Raw genomic sequence first — 17,481 nt, forward strand, 5'->3', positions numbered from 1 at the left:
GGGCCATAATAATCATATACATTGTATATTGACAAAATAAAAATTTAAAAAAAAAAAAATTTTTTTTTTCCGAAGTACAAAGTTGGAATAGGAAACAGAAAATTTTCCAAACCTTCATTTCATCACTGTGGAATGAGGATAAGATACATCTCATAGGGTTATAGAGCAAAGACTAAGAGTTCTCAACCCACTGCCTGACACATACTGAACTTTCAACAAATGTCAACCATGTTTTTAATTATGTTCATTAAGGAAATCTATTCATGCTGTTAGCACACAGTTCTGACACATGCTCACCCCCTCTGAAGTTAAGCCATGGCCATGCAGCTTGCTCTGGCCAATAAAACGTGAGTGGAAGTGACAAGTGTCACTTTAAGAACAACTACACAGTTTGCCATGTTCCCTTCCGAGTGTAAGCACATACTGAAATAGAGCCTGCATCAGCCTGGATCCTTACATGACTGTCCCAGCTACCTTGACCCAACTGGACATGTAGTATGAGAAAAAAATTATCTTTTTCCTTGCATTAAGTCACTAAGCTTTTGGGGTTGTTTGTTACCACAGAGCATATCCTAGCCTATGCTGACTGATAAAATTACCATGTAGGATAAAAGTAAGAAAAAAAGACCATTAAACTTTATAAAACATGATTACACAATAGCTGGAGGGCAAGTTACCTAATCATACCTTAGTTTCCTCACGGACAAAATCAGGATAATTAATAGTACTTAACTAATAAGGTTGATGTGAGAGTTAAATGAATTGCTGAATTTTGAAAAATATTTAGAACCAGGTTCAAACACCAGACTTTGAAAGTTTGTGTTGGCAAGGCCAGATTTGATGATGAATATATAAAATTGCCAAAGCAAGAGCCTAGGACACAGTACGCCCTCAATATGTCAGCTACTCTTATCCAACTGTATAACTATAAAATTCATTTAAAAATAGAAAGATGATAACAAAGCATAGTTAAAATGGTTACTCTCTAAAATATTAAAACTGGTGAGATTTAGGAGTTTTCTTTTCCTTCTTCATACTATTCTAATATTTTTGTACAATGAGCATATTAATCTTCCTGATTATAAAAGTATTGTTTTTAAAAAGAATGCTGAGTATTTACTACTCTTTTTGACATTTCACAAAGCATTTTTATTGGCATTCTATAAATGACACGATCTGATAACGTTCCATTATTTTCTTATTGTGAAAATGGGCTGTATTTTTTAAATATTTCTGTCATACTTGTTATTTCAGGAAGATTGTTCAGAGAAATCTGAAACCTTATACTTGAACTAGAATTCTTCTGATTCATATTTTCTCCCTCTTTAATATAAACAATCAAACTTCTGGTGCCATTTGTGAAGATATCAAGCTCTTTCAATATCTCTGAAATATCTGTATTTATAAAAAGGCTAAAGCCAACCTCAGAAGAATTCTTAAATTCGTCTTCCCGTGTGTAGAGGTGAACTGCTTTGTTTGCTTATATAAGGTTCTAAAATGGATCAATAATCACTGTGGGATTTATTTTGCCGATGGAAGGCACCATCAATAGTGTCTTCCATGGACGTTTTTCTTAGGTCTCCAGCATTTTTTACATTTTAAATAAGAGACAAGGCAGTCTGCATTCAGGAAACAGGTCCAGCTGATGTGTTAACTGAATTCTATAGACAAGTGGGATTCTACTACCTGAATGTGGCTTTGATTAGCAGCTGTGTGACTATGGACAAATGAATTCACCTCATGAGCCTCAGGTGCAAATTTCATCTGCCACAAAGGAAGGACAGTACCTGCCCTATGTATCTTCCTGGGTTGTCCCTACCTAGGATCACTTACTGTCATCTAGTGGCATCTTTCTCTGTGAGGAGACAGCATTGGGTTTCAGGTTGCGATAGTCTCGGGAGAGTGCAGAGATGAGGCTGGCATGATTGATGGAGCGCACAGGCCATTGCTGCTCATTCTCTGGTAGGTTTGGCCACGGAAGCAGCAAGATGTTAGAGAGGGCTCGGCACACCAACACCTGAGCCTAGAAGAGACCCCAAAGGCATTCATCAGTGGTCAAAGAGCAGAGCACATCAGAGGTCAAAGAGCAACAGGCAGCAGAGTACCATACCTGGCACAGCCTTTGGCACCCACTGCATACTTTGGGCTCAGGCCCCAGGCTCCTTTCTTATAACCTGGGTGGGGCCTTTGGTCCAACTCTCAGGCAACCCAGGAGGAAAAAGAAATGAAGCAATAACACCAAGTCGTGTTCCAGCACAACCCAAGGCCAGCCTCCATAATCATTCCTGGTATTCTCACTTCCCCTCTAATCTGGTCCTTGAAGCATTACAGAGGGACAAATCACATTGTAGACACTGAATGTGTCCCTCAGCTACTTGGCTTCCGACTTCCTCTTGGGAGAATCTCTTATAAATCCACATGGCTTCGGCACCAAGTCAGAAACAACACATTGACATCCAGGTGCTGTTAAGTACCTGCTTGACTCCCCTCCTAAGCCACCCATTTTTTTGTTCGTTTTTAAACTTCTAGCCTGAGCCTCCTAGGAGGATTCTAAAAGAATACACTTGCTTGGAGATTCTCCACCCTAAAAAAACCCAAATACATTACAAGAAAAACAACAACAAAACCCAGACTGGTTTGACCCCAAAAGAATGCAAAGAAGACTCACAACACTGGCCAAATTACAGCAAAACCTCTCTGCATATTGTGAGAAGCTTTTTCATGCCTAAATCAGTACACCAGCTATTTGTATTCTTATAAAAGGCATTATAAAAAGTACTGAGGCTGGCTGGTTAGCTCAGTTGATTAGAATGCAGTGCTATTACACCAAGGTCAAGGGTTTGGATCTCTGTCCAGCTGTCAAAAAACCAAAACAAACAAGAGAATCACTGAGGCCGTGTTACTGTCGTACAAGTAAGAAATACGTCTATGTTAGCATGGCCTGTAAGCGCTCTGAGTGTAAAAACAAAGGCCAGACTCCTCTTCCTCGACTTCCCCAGGTCTGAGCCATACAGCTATAGGGATCCCAGGGGAGCCTTGGGCCTCACCTTATCAACAAGCCGCTGGGCAGAGGCATCAGTGATTCTGTTGAACACTTTCTGCACTGCAGGGATGCTGATCAGAAAGACGGGCCGCACAGTGGTGGCCAGTGAGACCAGTAAGTGGCACGCAGATAGCAGCAACTTGTCTTGTACCTAGAAAGGGAAGAGGACATGTCAGCTCACTACATACCTTGTGAGACTGGTATTAGAAGAACTCTGGTAAGGCAGCCACAAGCTAAATATACTCTTGACTGCCAAATTATACCAGCTAGGCTCTGTCTCAAAAATTGTTCCTATGATGACTCTCAGCAATCTTCTTTGTCATGTCCACAGTGCCTGCTGTGTATCAAGCCAGCATCACCTCCTCCAGTTCCTCCTTCACCATCACTGGCATCCTTGAACTCAGTCACTCCTCACATGGCAAACTCCTCGGCACATCGTCCAAGCCCTACCCTTCAAACAACTTGGAATTCTTCATCTCACTCGTCTTGCTCCAACTAAGCCAAGATTTCTCTCAACCCCACTTTTCTGCACTTCATCAACCACGCCAGTCTCTCCTACTTCTTTCACCTCAAAATGCCTCTCAAAAACATGGTTCAAATACATTGTCACTTTCAGATGAGCAAAAGAGAAAAAGACTGCAGTGAAAAGAGGATACCAAAGAGTCAGGGCATGTAGGATTACTTAAGAAAGAAATATTACAATAATTTCCTAGAGCTACAAAGCATTAACCTTTAACCCCATAACCTCCACTTATTCTAAGGAAATTACCTAGAAGGGTAAAGCTACATTCACCAATGCACGCATTTCAGAATTATTTGCAATGATTTTTTTTTTTAAATGGAGGAGGCCTAAAAGTCCAGCAATGGCTAGGTAAATTATGGAACATACTCCTTATAGGATATTATAATCTTTTACAAATTATGATTAAAAACACAACATAAATTTATGGAAAACAATACACTGTTAAAAGCAGTACAAAATGCTATGTATGATTAAACTACAAAAAATATGCTCTATTACTATAAACTGGTAGTCTTCTTGGAGGACAACTTGATAGAATCCATTAAATTTTTCATGGATATAACCTTTGATTCAGTAATTCTATTCCCAGGAACCCATCCTACAGAAAGATAGGCATAAAAGGAACTCACTTCCATACACAGGAAAATTATAATACATCCCTAGAAAAGTACAGCAACTGGGCAGTTTTGAAAAACTGAAGTTGCTTTACATATGTAAAGGAAGCCATGGCATATCGTTAGCTAGAAATGTAGCTACTTGTGACTATCTATAAACTTTTACTCATGTATGTAAAAATACAGAAAAAAGTCTGGAAAGATATACAAGCAACTGCTGACACTGCTCACCTTGGGAAGGAAAGTATTTTGGAGAAAGAAATTGAAGACTACCAAAACTTTTTAGTCTGTACAATTTGAACAATATTTTACTTTTTCACAATGAGCATGTATTCATGTGGGACCTAGAGAACTAAAAAAGGTTATATTTGAATGTAGGTGGACTACAACTAAAAAGGAATATGAACAAACACAGTTGTATCATGGCAGTGAGAAGTATGGCTCTGCATCCATGGTATTCTGATTTTATAGTAAATGGGGATAAGGACAGAAGGACAGACAGAATTAAATAAAAAGTGTCACGACCTTGGTGCTGATGAGAGGCGTGATCGCATCTGCAGCAGTAGAGATGAGTGTCACAAACTGCTGTGTGCTGTGCCGGGGCGCCTCGCTGCAGTACTGCGCTAGCCAGTGAGAATATGCCTGGAGGGCAGCAAGGGACTGAGCATGCCTGCCGAAAGGAGAAAGGCAGTTTTACAAGAAGAAGTGAAAATACATTGTTAGCATTAAGCTTCTTTCCACAGGAGATAAGTTCTTTCCACAGGAGATAAGAGTTCCATCGGCTGCATTTGCTGTTCCGGGACATGGGTGACAGCATGGAAATCATTCACCTGCTCACACAGGCCCTAAACACTAAAATATTCAACTACACACTGCCACCACTGCCTGGACATGGAAAGCAGTTAGTAAATGCTTATCAGATCCAAGTCAATCTTTCTGTGACACACACGAATTCGCTTGAGAGAACTATAAAAACAGAATCAAAGAACTTAAGTGATGTGTGTTGACTTTAGAACTGGTAAAATATTTCACATCCATAGCTGCAGACTAAGGTGTAGAAAACTACCAGGTATCACAGATTTGTAAATAAAGCTTTGACATGAGTATTGAGTTTAAGCTCCCATCACACTCTGCATTCTCACTGGCTAGAGGATAGCTGAGGTGGCAAAGAGTGTGTTTGGATTCTGCAAAGGCTGTACTGCCTCACAGTGCATAACACACATCAAAAAGCTCACGATTCATCAAAGATAAAAAACAATAAATCTTTTTTTGTTAAACAATAAATCTTAAGGTCTCAGAGCTTCAAAATACCAGACCTTCTCAGTGTAATTTCTCCCCATCCTGTAGTCATTAAGAAGAGATCTGTGGGCTGATACTGTGAGATGGTATACGCTGTTGTCCATGGCTTCCGCTCCCATTGAGGGTCCTGCCTCAATCATTATGACACTGGTGCTGCAAACTGATGATTTTTCTAATTCTATCTTTCCTTTTCTGTTTGTTAGTTGGCATTCTTCTACAGAGCTTTGCCTCCCCTCATCTTTTTTTTTTCAATCACTACAGATGCAGGGGGCTGAGCATTTGATGTAAATATGCACGTGTGCCCAGGTGTTTCTTGGTTATTGTCTAATGTAATTGCATATGTGTGCCCAGGTGTCTTGGGTTATCGGACTTAAGTACAAAGGACGAACAGCTCTGATCCACAGTGCCCTTGGGACACCCTAGGAGGCCACTAGGGTGGCTGCTGCTAGCCACCTGAGCTTGCATCTGAATAAAGCCTATTAATTTTTTACCCATGGCTCCCAGGATCTTTTCCTACTACCTAGCTCGTGGACCTGCAGGTGAGGGGTTTCTGACCCAGTCTGCACAATGGGTTTGTAGGGTTTGTAAGCCCTAGCAATACAATTGTCTAGTAGCAATACACATCGATTCTTTTTATTCAATATGGTATAATCCAATATTATCCTTACTCTTTTCAGATAATCAAATTGTCAGGTTTGATCAGGAAAAACTCAAGCCAGCCCCTGCGTCCTTTTCATGGGTTCCCAACATTCACTGAGCACTTCCTTGCTTACTAACTCAACAAGATTGTCCAGGATCACCCTCCCCCAGACTTGGAGCATCTCTCCAAGGAGTTCTGGTTCTTTTTAGTGGAAGACGTATTTTTAGAAACCAAGACGTGGGTACAAGGGGTAGCACTACTACTGGAGTGTTATTGCTTCTAGAACCTTTCTGTGGACAGAACTAGGATATAGGCAGACATCACTTTAAAATCAAACTTAGCATAAAGGAATACAGGGCGAATTAACATCAAGTGCCTCTTGATATGATGCAAGAGGACAGGCACAGTACTGCCTATGTAGTTATCTTGCTAAAAATGTTTATCCTTAATCAAATACAGGAGAAATAACTAGACAAATCCAGATTGTAGAATATTCTTAAAAAAAAAAAAAAGGAAAAAAAATTAAGGTTGGAATCTCCAAAAGGTTAGTCGCCCTCTCACACATACATGCACATGCACACATACATGCACATGCACACACACATGCACAATTAAGGAAACTTTTCTAGATTACAGGAGACAAATTTAACGTGTGGTTCATGATTAGTTAGATCTTGATTTAAAAAAAAAAAAAGATATAAAGAACATTCCTGGGACAACTGGAGAAATCTGAACATGGACTATATATCACATGATATTACTACGTCCATTCCGTAATGAACACAATGGTACTACGTTGTTAGGTAGGAGAATGAATGACCTTATTCCTAGGAGAGGTGTGCTGAAAGGCTCATGGTGAAGTGACATGTCTGCAGTTTACTTTCAAATGGTTCAGCAAAACAATGTATGTGTGTGGGTGGGAACACAGAAGAGAAAAGAAGCACATGTGCAAATATTTACAATTAATTACTCTAGGCTAAAGGTATAACAATGTTTCTTCTACTGTTTTCCCCATTTTCTATAGATTTGATCTTTTTCAAAATAAGAAGTTGTGTAAGCAAAGATACTAAGTACTCTAAAGTAAGAAAATATAGACACTGAGAGCTGAGATTCACAGTGACCAGGCAGTTATTTTATATTTAGAATCCATTAATCATTTTACCCTTTACTTAAGTTCTAAGTACTAAAGCTAAGGAAGAAAGACATCAAAGTCATCCTTTGAAGTCTAAGAATTTCAGTCAATCTAACACATTTGTAGAGCTCCTCAAGGCTGAAAGGAGGAGCTCTAAAACTCCTTGAAACTGTGTATAAGTTATGTTTATAAGCAAATTGGTGTCTTTTTCAGGAGAAGCTTCATAGCTTTCTCTAAATTCTCAGTGGAAAGCAATATTTAAAAATTGTAACTAAGAGTCTCTTTCCATCATTTATCTAATTTGCAACTCAAGACCGCTCCAGAAGAGGAGTCAGAAGGCTTTTTCTGTAAAAACCAGAGTGTAAATATTTTAGGGCCTGCAGGCCACACACTGTCATAACTATTCAACTCTGCAAAAGCAGCCATAGATAATATATATAAATGAATGGGCATGGCTGTGTTCTAATAAAACTGTATTTACAAAAGCAGCCAGTGAGCTGGACTTAGCACAGGCCATAGTTTGCCAACCCCTGCTCTAGTCTATAGCGAGCCTTCTGGGCAGTGTAATCTCTGGGATACAGCCCTATCTCCAGTCCCTACCCTCCATCTCTTCCATATGTCACTTTTCCTAATGGCATCCCATGTCTATAGAGTTTCTCAAAATGTGGTCCCCAGATGTCCTGCTTCAAAATAACCTGAGGTTCTTATTTAATATGCAAATACCTGAGCCTTATGCCATTCTGCTAAAATTAGAATCTCTAAGAGACTGTGTTCACCAATAATTCTTCTGTACCCTACAGTTTCGGTCAATGGTCTACAGGCTAAAATTCATGGCTTTCAAGGTGTTTCCATGTTAGTCCCAACATACCTATCCGGCCTCATCTCCCTTCCACCACACAGACTGCTCATCACCTACCAACTGCGTGACTTTGTTCTTAGCCAGGAAGAATAGTTACTTTCCTCTTGAAGTGCCTACTCCATATTCCCTCTACCCCAGGCTCTCCTCTTCCTGATGAATTTCACTTATTCCAACCACCCTGACCCCAGACATACAATCAATATTTCTCTTTCTAGGTCTGGAATTTAAGAGTTTTCCCCCTATTCACAGCAGCCGTGACTGTTCCTTTCTCTCTTATAAACTCACATGAAGATGGGGGACAAGGTCTTTCCTAAGAATGCACAAACACCAAACTCTATACTTACACATCAATGAGGTCAGGTTTCAATACTGATGGCACAGCAGTTTCAATGTTGTACAATTTTATCTGAGATCCATACAGAGTGACTTTGACCAGCCTGTTGGCAAAAAGCAGGCAATAAAGAACATTCAGTTTATGGACTAAACAGAGAAAATGGACGAAGTACCAACAAAGATCCCGAGGACAGAATTTTTTTCATACCAAAAAAAAAAAAAAATCAAGACCAGACCCCTTTAATTTTATCCCAAGAAAATAATCTGTGATATACATAAAGATTTATACACAAGGATACTAACCAAAGCGTTATTTGTAGTGTCAACAGTTTTGAAAACAATACAAATAACCAACACAGAGGATATAATACAATGTAATACAGTGTGAGCATTCCTAATCCACAAATCCAAAATTTGAAATGTTCAAAAATACAAAACTTTTTGAGTGCCGATGTGACACTGAAAGAAAATGCTCATTGGAGCACTTCAGATTTCAGATTATCAGATTAGGAAGTGCAACCAGTATAATATATACAGTAAAAACCATGCTTAAAAGAATATTTAGTAACAAATATTCAAGATATGAAAAGGCTATATAACATGTACATACAGAATATATCCTGATTTTGTTCTTAAAACGGGTATCTGTTAACAGAAGAAAGGCTGGAAGAATTTTCACCAGAATATGCTTATTGCTACTACTTACTTTGGGGGTAAGATATAGTGGGTAGACTATGGATGATTTTTTTTCCCCTCGACTTTTCTATATTTCCAAATTGTCTAAAATAAATATATGCTTTTATAAATGAGGAGAATAAAAAATATTTTTAAAAAAGCAGACCTGTTCTTTTATCAGTTTATCTAAGTAGGTTGACAGAGACCTTTTTATAAAATTTGTAATGATAAAACCATCTTAACTTTTACTTAAAACCATTTTTAAAAGGAAATGTTTCAGATAGATAGATATAAATAAAACACAGCAAAATGTCCTCTGTAGAATCTAGGTGGTGGGTATATGGGCAATCCCTGTATAACGGAACTTCTCTGAAGATTTTTAAATGTTTATGATAAAACTTTGGGGGAGGTGATGAGAGGATGAAATGTTTATAGAATAAAATGAAGTGTTTTTACGTTCAATTCATTCAGAAGCAAGCTTTTGAGCTTACTGGTTGCTCAAGGGCTCACTCAATACAAGTGAACATTCAATACAGTAACAGCCAGCTCTATGAGAAAATGGGAAATGCCTCTCTCATTAGAGAGGACATGCCTTTCTGAGTGAAGGGGAAAAAATCCAAGACCTGGCTAAGTTCTCTCCGTACCTACTCTGTATGGAAACCTGGGAGCCAATCAAAGCAGATGCCAGGGGGGACACTGTTTTTCTCGAGCATGACAATCAACTGGGTAACTTGTTACAAATGCAAACTGCCTGGTCCCACCCCACGGACTGATTCCAGAGGTGTGAAAAGGGGTCTGAAAATCAGCATCTCCAAAAAGCATCCAGGACCTCTTACGCATGGGGGACCACACTCTGAAAAATGCTCCTCTCTGTTAGGAAGGAGAAAGCAGGACTTTATGCCAAACAGAAAACCACAGGCTCAAGCCACAAATTGTTCCAGGTTGGGAAGCTGTCAGGAAGGCACACTTCCAGTCAGTCATGAAAGTAAGGGTAAAATAGCCAAGGGTCCTTAAAGTCCTGAGAAATCCTGGTGATAAGTTGGAATCAAACCAGTTACAATCAGTAAGCAACATACCAATGAGCACCTGGTGTTCAACGGTTTAAATCCTGTTCTACAATAAAAATGGACATCTAAATGTATCTTTTAATATTTCTCTGTTCAGCAGTTTTAATTTTAGGTTTGTTTCATGTAGCCTGTAAGTAAAAATACTGCTAATCGGGGCCGGCCCAGTGGCGCACTGCTACAGTGTGACGCTTGGGAAGCGCGGTGGCGCTCCCGCCGAGGGTTCGGATCCCACATACAGACCGGCCGCTCACTGGCTGAGCGAGGAGTGGGGGCAACACCGAGGGTTGCGATCCCGTAGCTGGTCCCGGTCCGGTACGGGCGCGACACTGAGGGTTGCGATCCGTTGCCGGTCACAAAAAAAGACAAAAAAATAAAAATAAAAATACTGCTAATCACATGGCTGTTAAGAACATCTAGTCATAACAAAAGCCTTCTCTCCCACTTTATTCTAAATGAAGACAAAATAGCAACTATCTTTACATGCTAAGCTTGCAAAGCACTGAGCTCGCAAACCTAAGCAGTGCAGGTACTTCAAAAAGTTCATGCAGGCTGCCCAGTTAGCTCAGTTGGTTAGAGTGCAGCCTTATAACACCAAGGTCATAGGTTCAGATCACCGTACTGGCCAGCCACAAAAAAAAAAAAAAAAAAGAGTTCATGGAAAAATGGAATTAAAAGATAATACTAACCTTTCCACGAACTTTTTGAAGACTCCTCTTATATTGTAAGGACCTATAAAATGATGATTCAGGATCTCTGATACATCACCTCACTATAAAGATGAGATGATTGACAGACATATTATACTGCTTAATAGAGTAAATTCAAATAATGGACATCTCATCTATGGATTTCAGACAGAAAGTCTTGTCCTATCCCTACTGAACACCAGTGCAGATGAAGAAGAGGAAAAACAGACTCTGGAAGTAGAAACGCTGTAGTTTGGAAAGAGCACAGCACGTGGACTCAGGAAACTGCTAAAATCCATTCGCCCCTCTCATGAGCATGCAAACTGAGTAAAGGTACTTCACATCTCTAAGTGACAATTCACTCTATGAAAACATGGCAATACCTGTCTCTCAAACTATAGAATGAAATGAAATAAAATGTGCAAAAGCACTTTTGAAAATGTCCTACTATTGTATGCTGCTCTTATTATTAATACTAATCTGGCTTTTAAGGGATTTAACATTCTTCATTATCTCTTTTAAGCTAAGATGTAACAGTTAAAGAAAAACCTAGTATGCATGTAACTAGGCTTGGTTTTCCCCAATGTGTGTTACCAGTGACATGGCTACTGGGCCAATGGAAGCATCAGGTGTCGTGGCTTTGACCCACATTTACCCAGGTTTGATCCAATTCAATTTACCAGTTACCCTGAAATGATCTAAATTTCCCATCACTTACATCTGACTTTTTTAAGTGTACAATGTGTACAGGGGGATAGTGGGTGGACTGGGTATAATGAAATGTTCCTCAACCAATGCAGCTATAAACCCTAGGTGGGACCCAAGGGGAAGAACTGATAAAAGGAGCCTGGTGATGAAAGGCTAGGAGCCACCACTCAGGCCTGGCTTGGAGGCTGTCCAGCTTTATAACTCCTCAGGACCTAATGGGATGGGACAAACCACACAAAGCCCCACCTCCAGCATCTGGCTGCCCACTTAGATATTGGCATCATTTTCTTAACTGTAGGGCTTTCTTAATGCCTCTTTATTCTTTGAGGAAATACAAAGATTGACTATACCTGGTTTCTTCTGACTCTAATACTGTCTTTACGTCAACATACAAGATCTTCAGTGAAACAACAGCTTATATTTATTGGTATGTGCTAGGCGCTGAGCTAAGTGCCTTACTGCATTTAATTCTCACAATAAAGCTATAAGAAACTACTTCTACACCAGTTTACAGATGAGGGACCTGAAGTTCGGAGATGTTATGTAATTCATGCTGTATCAGCCTGTACGTGGCAGAGCCTAGATTTACCTGGCACCAGAGCAGAAACTACATGACATGATTTGCCCCTCACATAAGAAGGCACAACTGAGCTCAGAAGAAGGAATGGCTCCACGATGTGACCACCAGCCTACCTCTCCACGACTGTGAGGGCGTCACTGAACCGCGCAGCAAACACGTCCCCAATAAAGTACTCGGCTAACCGGCCCACAGCCTGCAGCAGGGAGCTCAAGTCTCTCAGAGAACAGTGCAGCCGCCGACAGTCATTCTCCGCCGTGATGTTCAACCTGTGTCCTGGAACACAACACCTCAGTTTTTCACAGGAAGAACACGCTATAGTTACTACAGATAACAGCTCCAGACAAGACACACATAGCAAAACTAATTCTCAGAACAAAGCAAGGCACAGTCTGCATCCCAGTACTGAGCAGGGAACTGAGCGCACCCTCCACCTAATGCCATACCCACATGTGCTCCAGGGGCAGGGAGGGACAGACAGCCTGGGGTGTGCTCACGTGGACTGAGCACCTGATCCTCTTCCTCTCGATCCTGTAAGGTACTGATATCCCCATTTTTACATGTGAGGAAGCACACCCAGGAAGGGCCAGTAACTTACCCCACATTGCTCATATTTTGGGGGCAGAGCTGGTATTCTAAGCTAAGTCTACATGGTTCCAAGCCTGCTGCTTTTTGCACATGGTCCTGTTTCAGAATGACATCTCCATGGGCTGACAGGTCTGATTTGCCCCTGCTAACAGAATGGGGTGCATTCTGCATTCCACCCCGGGAAGGTTTTTAGGTAGCACGGTATGGAATAAAGGACACAGGACTTGGATTCAGGAAGACACACATTCCCTGCCTCTTCCTGGCTCGATGCCTCATTGAACCCTCCTGAGTCTCAGTTTCCTCATTTTTAAAGTGGGAAAAAATGCTACTATTTCACTCACTATTGTAAGGTCTAATTCAGAATGCATTAAAAACCCTGAAAACTATAGAGCATTATTCAATGTTTGTAATTATGACATATAACAAAGTGCTAGTGATTTTCTAAGGCCTGAAATTTTCTTACTTTAATATAATTTCTTCAAGCTGAGCAAGGAGGATGCTAAGATGAAGGTCACAAACATTTGCATTTCAGTCACCTCCTTGTCTTTGGATTCCTCTCCCCACAAATGTCCACAAAAGACAGTAAGAATTTTCAGACCAGAAGAGAGACCTCCAAATCTGACCAAGTCCTCTTCGTTCAAGCAGCAGGGGTGAGGGTGGGGCAGTAACAGTAAGACCACTGCCCTAAATACTTTTCACACCTACTCCCTCCCGCCGCCACTTCAGGTCTTTACTATCTGTTAGGAGTCAAGAGCAACCCTCCTTCCATGGTGCTCCACAACCACCTTCCCAGAATCAAGCCAACACATATAGCTCCCCTTACACAGATGTTAAACCCTTCTGAGGCTCTCTCCTGCTAAAAGGGGAATGCCCAAACCCTTCAGTATCAATCCTTAGGTTCTCACAGCCTCACTTCCTTCTTCTATTCCACTACGGCATCTGGACCCACTGATAACTCCCCAGGACCACGTCTCTGCACCTCTGCAGACACTGTTTTTTCTGCTTGGACTGCCCTTCATCTCATCCTCTGCCCACCCAAGCCCTGCAAGCTCGTATGAATCCTCCAGACTCAAACAGGCATCATTTCTGAGACCTTCCTTCCCTCCTGCTCCTCCTGCATCCCTCCATGGCATTCTGTGCTTGTGAGGAGATAAACTAATGGTTTACAAGTCCATCTGCTTACTGACTATGAAATCCCTCGTGGTGCAGGGCTATGTCCAACAGCCAGAACACAGCCTGGTCCACAGTCAGTGACCATAAACGTCTGAAAGATTTGGATATGAGAGAACAGACATCAAACTAGAGCAGGACAGAGAGTCCCAAGGAGCTTAACTTCTTTGTGCTGTCCTTGGGACTATTCAGTTTTATTATTTAAAGGTGAATACAGATAAGCAGCAGCTGGGAGAGGAAACCAGCAAGGGTGAACACCTATGAGAAAGGGCAGATGAAGAGGCAGGCTTACTGCCTCGATCCCACACCAACTTCCTAGTGGTATGGCCTACCACAGTGCCTGTGACAGCCCCAAAGGAAGACAGGAACCCGCAACAGGGGTCACTTGGGCACTGTCACAGTGGGTCACATCCCAAGAAGCAGGAGAACAAAAGAAGGGGCAACTCAAATAAGGACCCTACAAGGAGAGCCAGCGACAAAAGCCTCCTTCGACCTACCCCACATCACCTGCTTCCTCCTCCCCTCAGACAGCAGTGCCTTGGTGCAGAACACAGGATTCTCGGCCTGCAGGCAGCCCTGTGGGACTGTTGGGTGGGTGGCTAAGGAGAGTGCACCAGCTCCTCCAGCCAGAGAAGAGGATGACCACCCCACACCCCAACCAGAAGAGTGCACAGAACAAACAAAACCAAGAGGTGTCTTTCGTCTTGCTTGGTCATGTGAGAGGAAACACTGCCTTCACGGGCCACAGAATGAGCCAACCCTAATCTCCCAGTTCACAAAAGTACCATAAGCACATAATCACACACCTTCTGAATGGCAATAGGATTTTCAGAGTTACAGCTATACAACGAACTCTTAGGGCCAACTTCTAAAACCTGTCTCTCCTTTGCACACCAACCACACCTTAGGGCTCTGTGGGAAATAAACGCTTAAGACGAATACACCCTGGAATTGGGTATGGGGAAGATAGGCCCAAAAAGAGGTAAGGCAGGCTTTTCCTTTGAAGAGCAATGCGGAAAGGTTACTGTATCCCCTCACTGTCCCTGTACGGTCCCACCTTCATCTTCAGTTCCACCTCCCACCAAGCTCTGCCCTCATCTCTAGGTTTCAACCTATTCATTGTACTTAATACCTTGAACTAGGTACTCTTAGGAACACCTAAAAACTAGGTTCTTACACATTTTAAGCATATAAGGGAAACATTCTGTTTCTCTTTTACAAAATAAACCAAACCACCTTAAATCAAGTTTCCATTTGAGTAAGGACCCTTAGGGGACAGTTACTAGGCAACTTAGAAGTTATCATAACCAAGTCTTCTGCCCTTTGCCTTTGCCTGGCATTTCCCCTGCACCCTCTTCCTCCCATTTCCCATCACTCCCTTCTGAGAACCCCTGACATCTGATCACTCCCCTCTAAACCTGCCCTAATCGGCCTAGAATGGAAGACAGCTGTGTGTGTGTGTTTAATTATTGGTTTGAACCATACAACTGCTGATATTTAACTACTTCTGACCTAACAAAACTACAATTCCACACAGTTCAACTTAATACATGTGTACCATCAAAGGTTCGCATTAATCAAAATTGTGGCTGGTTCTTTCTGTTCTGTCTGCAAGGCAAACAAACAGACAGGCAGGAATACCTCAAATCAAATTCTCCACCCGTCCCTCTCAAGACTAGACCACCACCACAAAATCGTGCAAGGCACTAACTAAACTGAGGGCAGGCCAGAGTCCCACTGAGAAAAGGTGTTCTAAACTACTGACATTTCCTTCTATTTGGCTAAAGCTTAGATTTCCCCCCATAGCACAGAACATCTGCAAAGTACAACCTTAGATGAGAATATTGCTACACACAGGCTTAGAGGCACCAAATACCATGTCCTATCTTCCATAAACCAAATCATCTTGAAACTGTCTAGATGTGCTCTAAGCTACATCCAAAGAACAGCTCCTTGGCAAATCTCTACCCTGGAAAAAAAATATATTAGTGTTAAGCATAATTTAATCTTCTCTTTTGGGGGCACGAAGAAGATGGAGATGTGAAAATTAGCATTTGAGATATTCCATTCCGAGATGACCAACAAACCATAAATGACCTACCCCAAGCAAAACAAATACAAGTCTAAAACTCTTATTTATTGTCGATGAAACCATCTCTTAGAGGCAGGAAAGCTTGCGTGGTGCTGTGGTTTGACTGTCCCCCTACGTGTTAAGCATAATTTAATCTTCTCTTTTGGGGGCACGAAGAAGATGGAGATGTGAAAATTAGCATTTGAGATATTCCATTCTGAGATGACCAACAAACCATAAATGACCTACCCCAAGCAAAACAAAGAATACAAGTCTAAAACTCTTATTTATTGTCAATGAAACCATCTCTTAGAGGCAGGAAAGCTTGCGTGGTGCTGTGGTTTGACTGTCCCCCTACGCTCATGTTGGAACTTAACCCCCAATATGGTAAGATGGGGTCTTGGAGAAGTGATTTGAACATTAGGACTGTGCCCTGGTGAATGGATTAATCCATCCATGGATTAATGAGTTAATGAATGAGCAGAATGTGACAAAAGGAGTACTGGTGGCTTTATAAGGAGACCAAGTGAGTATGTTAGAGGTCTCTTGCTTAGCCCTCGCCATGTGATTGCCTGTGTCACCATGGGACTCAAGAAGTCACCAAGATGCTCCCCCTGAACTCTGGACTTCCCAGTCTCCAAAACTGTAAGAAATAAATTTCATTTTCTTACAAATTATCCAGTTTCAAGTATTCTAAGCCAACAGAAAATGGACAAATACACACAGCTAACCAGAAAGGTTAAAGGGGTTACTTAGAGGAGAAATACTGCCTCAATGAGAGAAGCCAAACACAAAATGGATACTTTAGGGCACGTAAGGACATAATTGCCATATAGGGGGAACAATGACCAGTAAGAGGGTTTCTTAAGCTGGAAACAGGACAGACAGGGGTAAGAGAGGTAAATAGCACTGAAGTGACACATGCTTTGGTTTGGTCTGTACTGAGGAGGTGGAAGCAAGAAGATCAGCAGTAGTAGAGGAAACAGTAAGAAGCACACAGAAGCTTCTGAATGTGAATGCTCCAATAAAATCAAAAGTGGGGGTCCTTCTGCGCTGTGTAACAACCCTGTAGGTTATACTACTGGCCAAAACGTATACTCTATTGCCATAAATGATCACAGCACCAGAAGAGCACGAGAATTGTGGCAGACTCCCCCCTACACAGATTCCAGAGGAGACCCAAGAATTAAAGGCTGGGCCAGAAGGTAAATGAACATGAAAGGAGGGGCCATAACCTACTTGGCGAAATAACATCATTTCTGTTGAGAGGCAGTAAGGCTGACTCATGGAGGTTATCTGAGGGGGTAAATAGTCATGGGAACCAGGGAACAAAATGTACTGAGTTTCGGGGCCGGCCCGGTGGCGCACTGGATAGTGCGCCGCTTGGGAAGCGTGGCGGTGCTCCCGCCCGAGGGTTCGGATCCCACATACAGACCGGTTCCCGCTCACTGGCTGAGCGAGGCACGGGAGCAACACCGAGGGTTGCGATCCCGTTG

At 41.8% G+C, this 17,481-nt stretch overlaps 1 protein-coding gene across 2 annotated transcripts in view; it reads right to left on the bottom strand.

Annotated features, from left to right (window-relative positions):
• XPO6 (exportin 6) overlaps positions 1-17,481 on the bottom strand; it is a 123,569-nt gene that overhangs the window by 18,426 nt on the left and 87,662 nt on the right. For both annotated transcript variants that reach the window (XM_008580577.1, XM_008580576.1), the window contains exons 13-17: positions 12,273-12,432; positions 8,455-8,547; positions 4,706-4,850; positions 3,048-3,194; positions 1,834-2,023 (exon numbers count right to left, since the gene is read on the bottom strand). In XM_008580577.1, coding sequence (XP_008578799.1) covers positions 1,834-2,023; positions 3,048-3,194; positions 4,706-4,850; positions 8,455-8,547; positions 12,273-12,432 — 735 coding nt within the window. The remainder of the gene's footprint in view (positions 1-1,833; positions 2,024-3,047; positions 3,195-4,705; positions 4,851-8,454; positions 8,548-12,272; positions 12,433-17,481) is intronic.

Source organism: Galeopterus variegatus, unplaced genomic scaffold, assembly GCF_000696425.1.
Source record: "Galeopterus variegatus unplaced genomic scaffold, G_variegatus-3.0.2 Scaffold2130, whole genome shotgun sequence".
Classification (NCBI taxonomy): domain Eukaryota; kingdom Metazoa; phylum Chordata; class Mammalia; order Dermoptera; family Cynocephalidae; genus Galeopterus; species Galeopterus variegatus.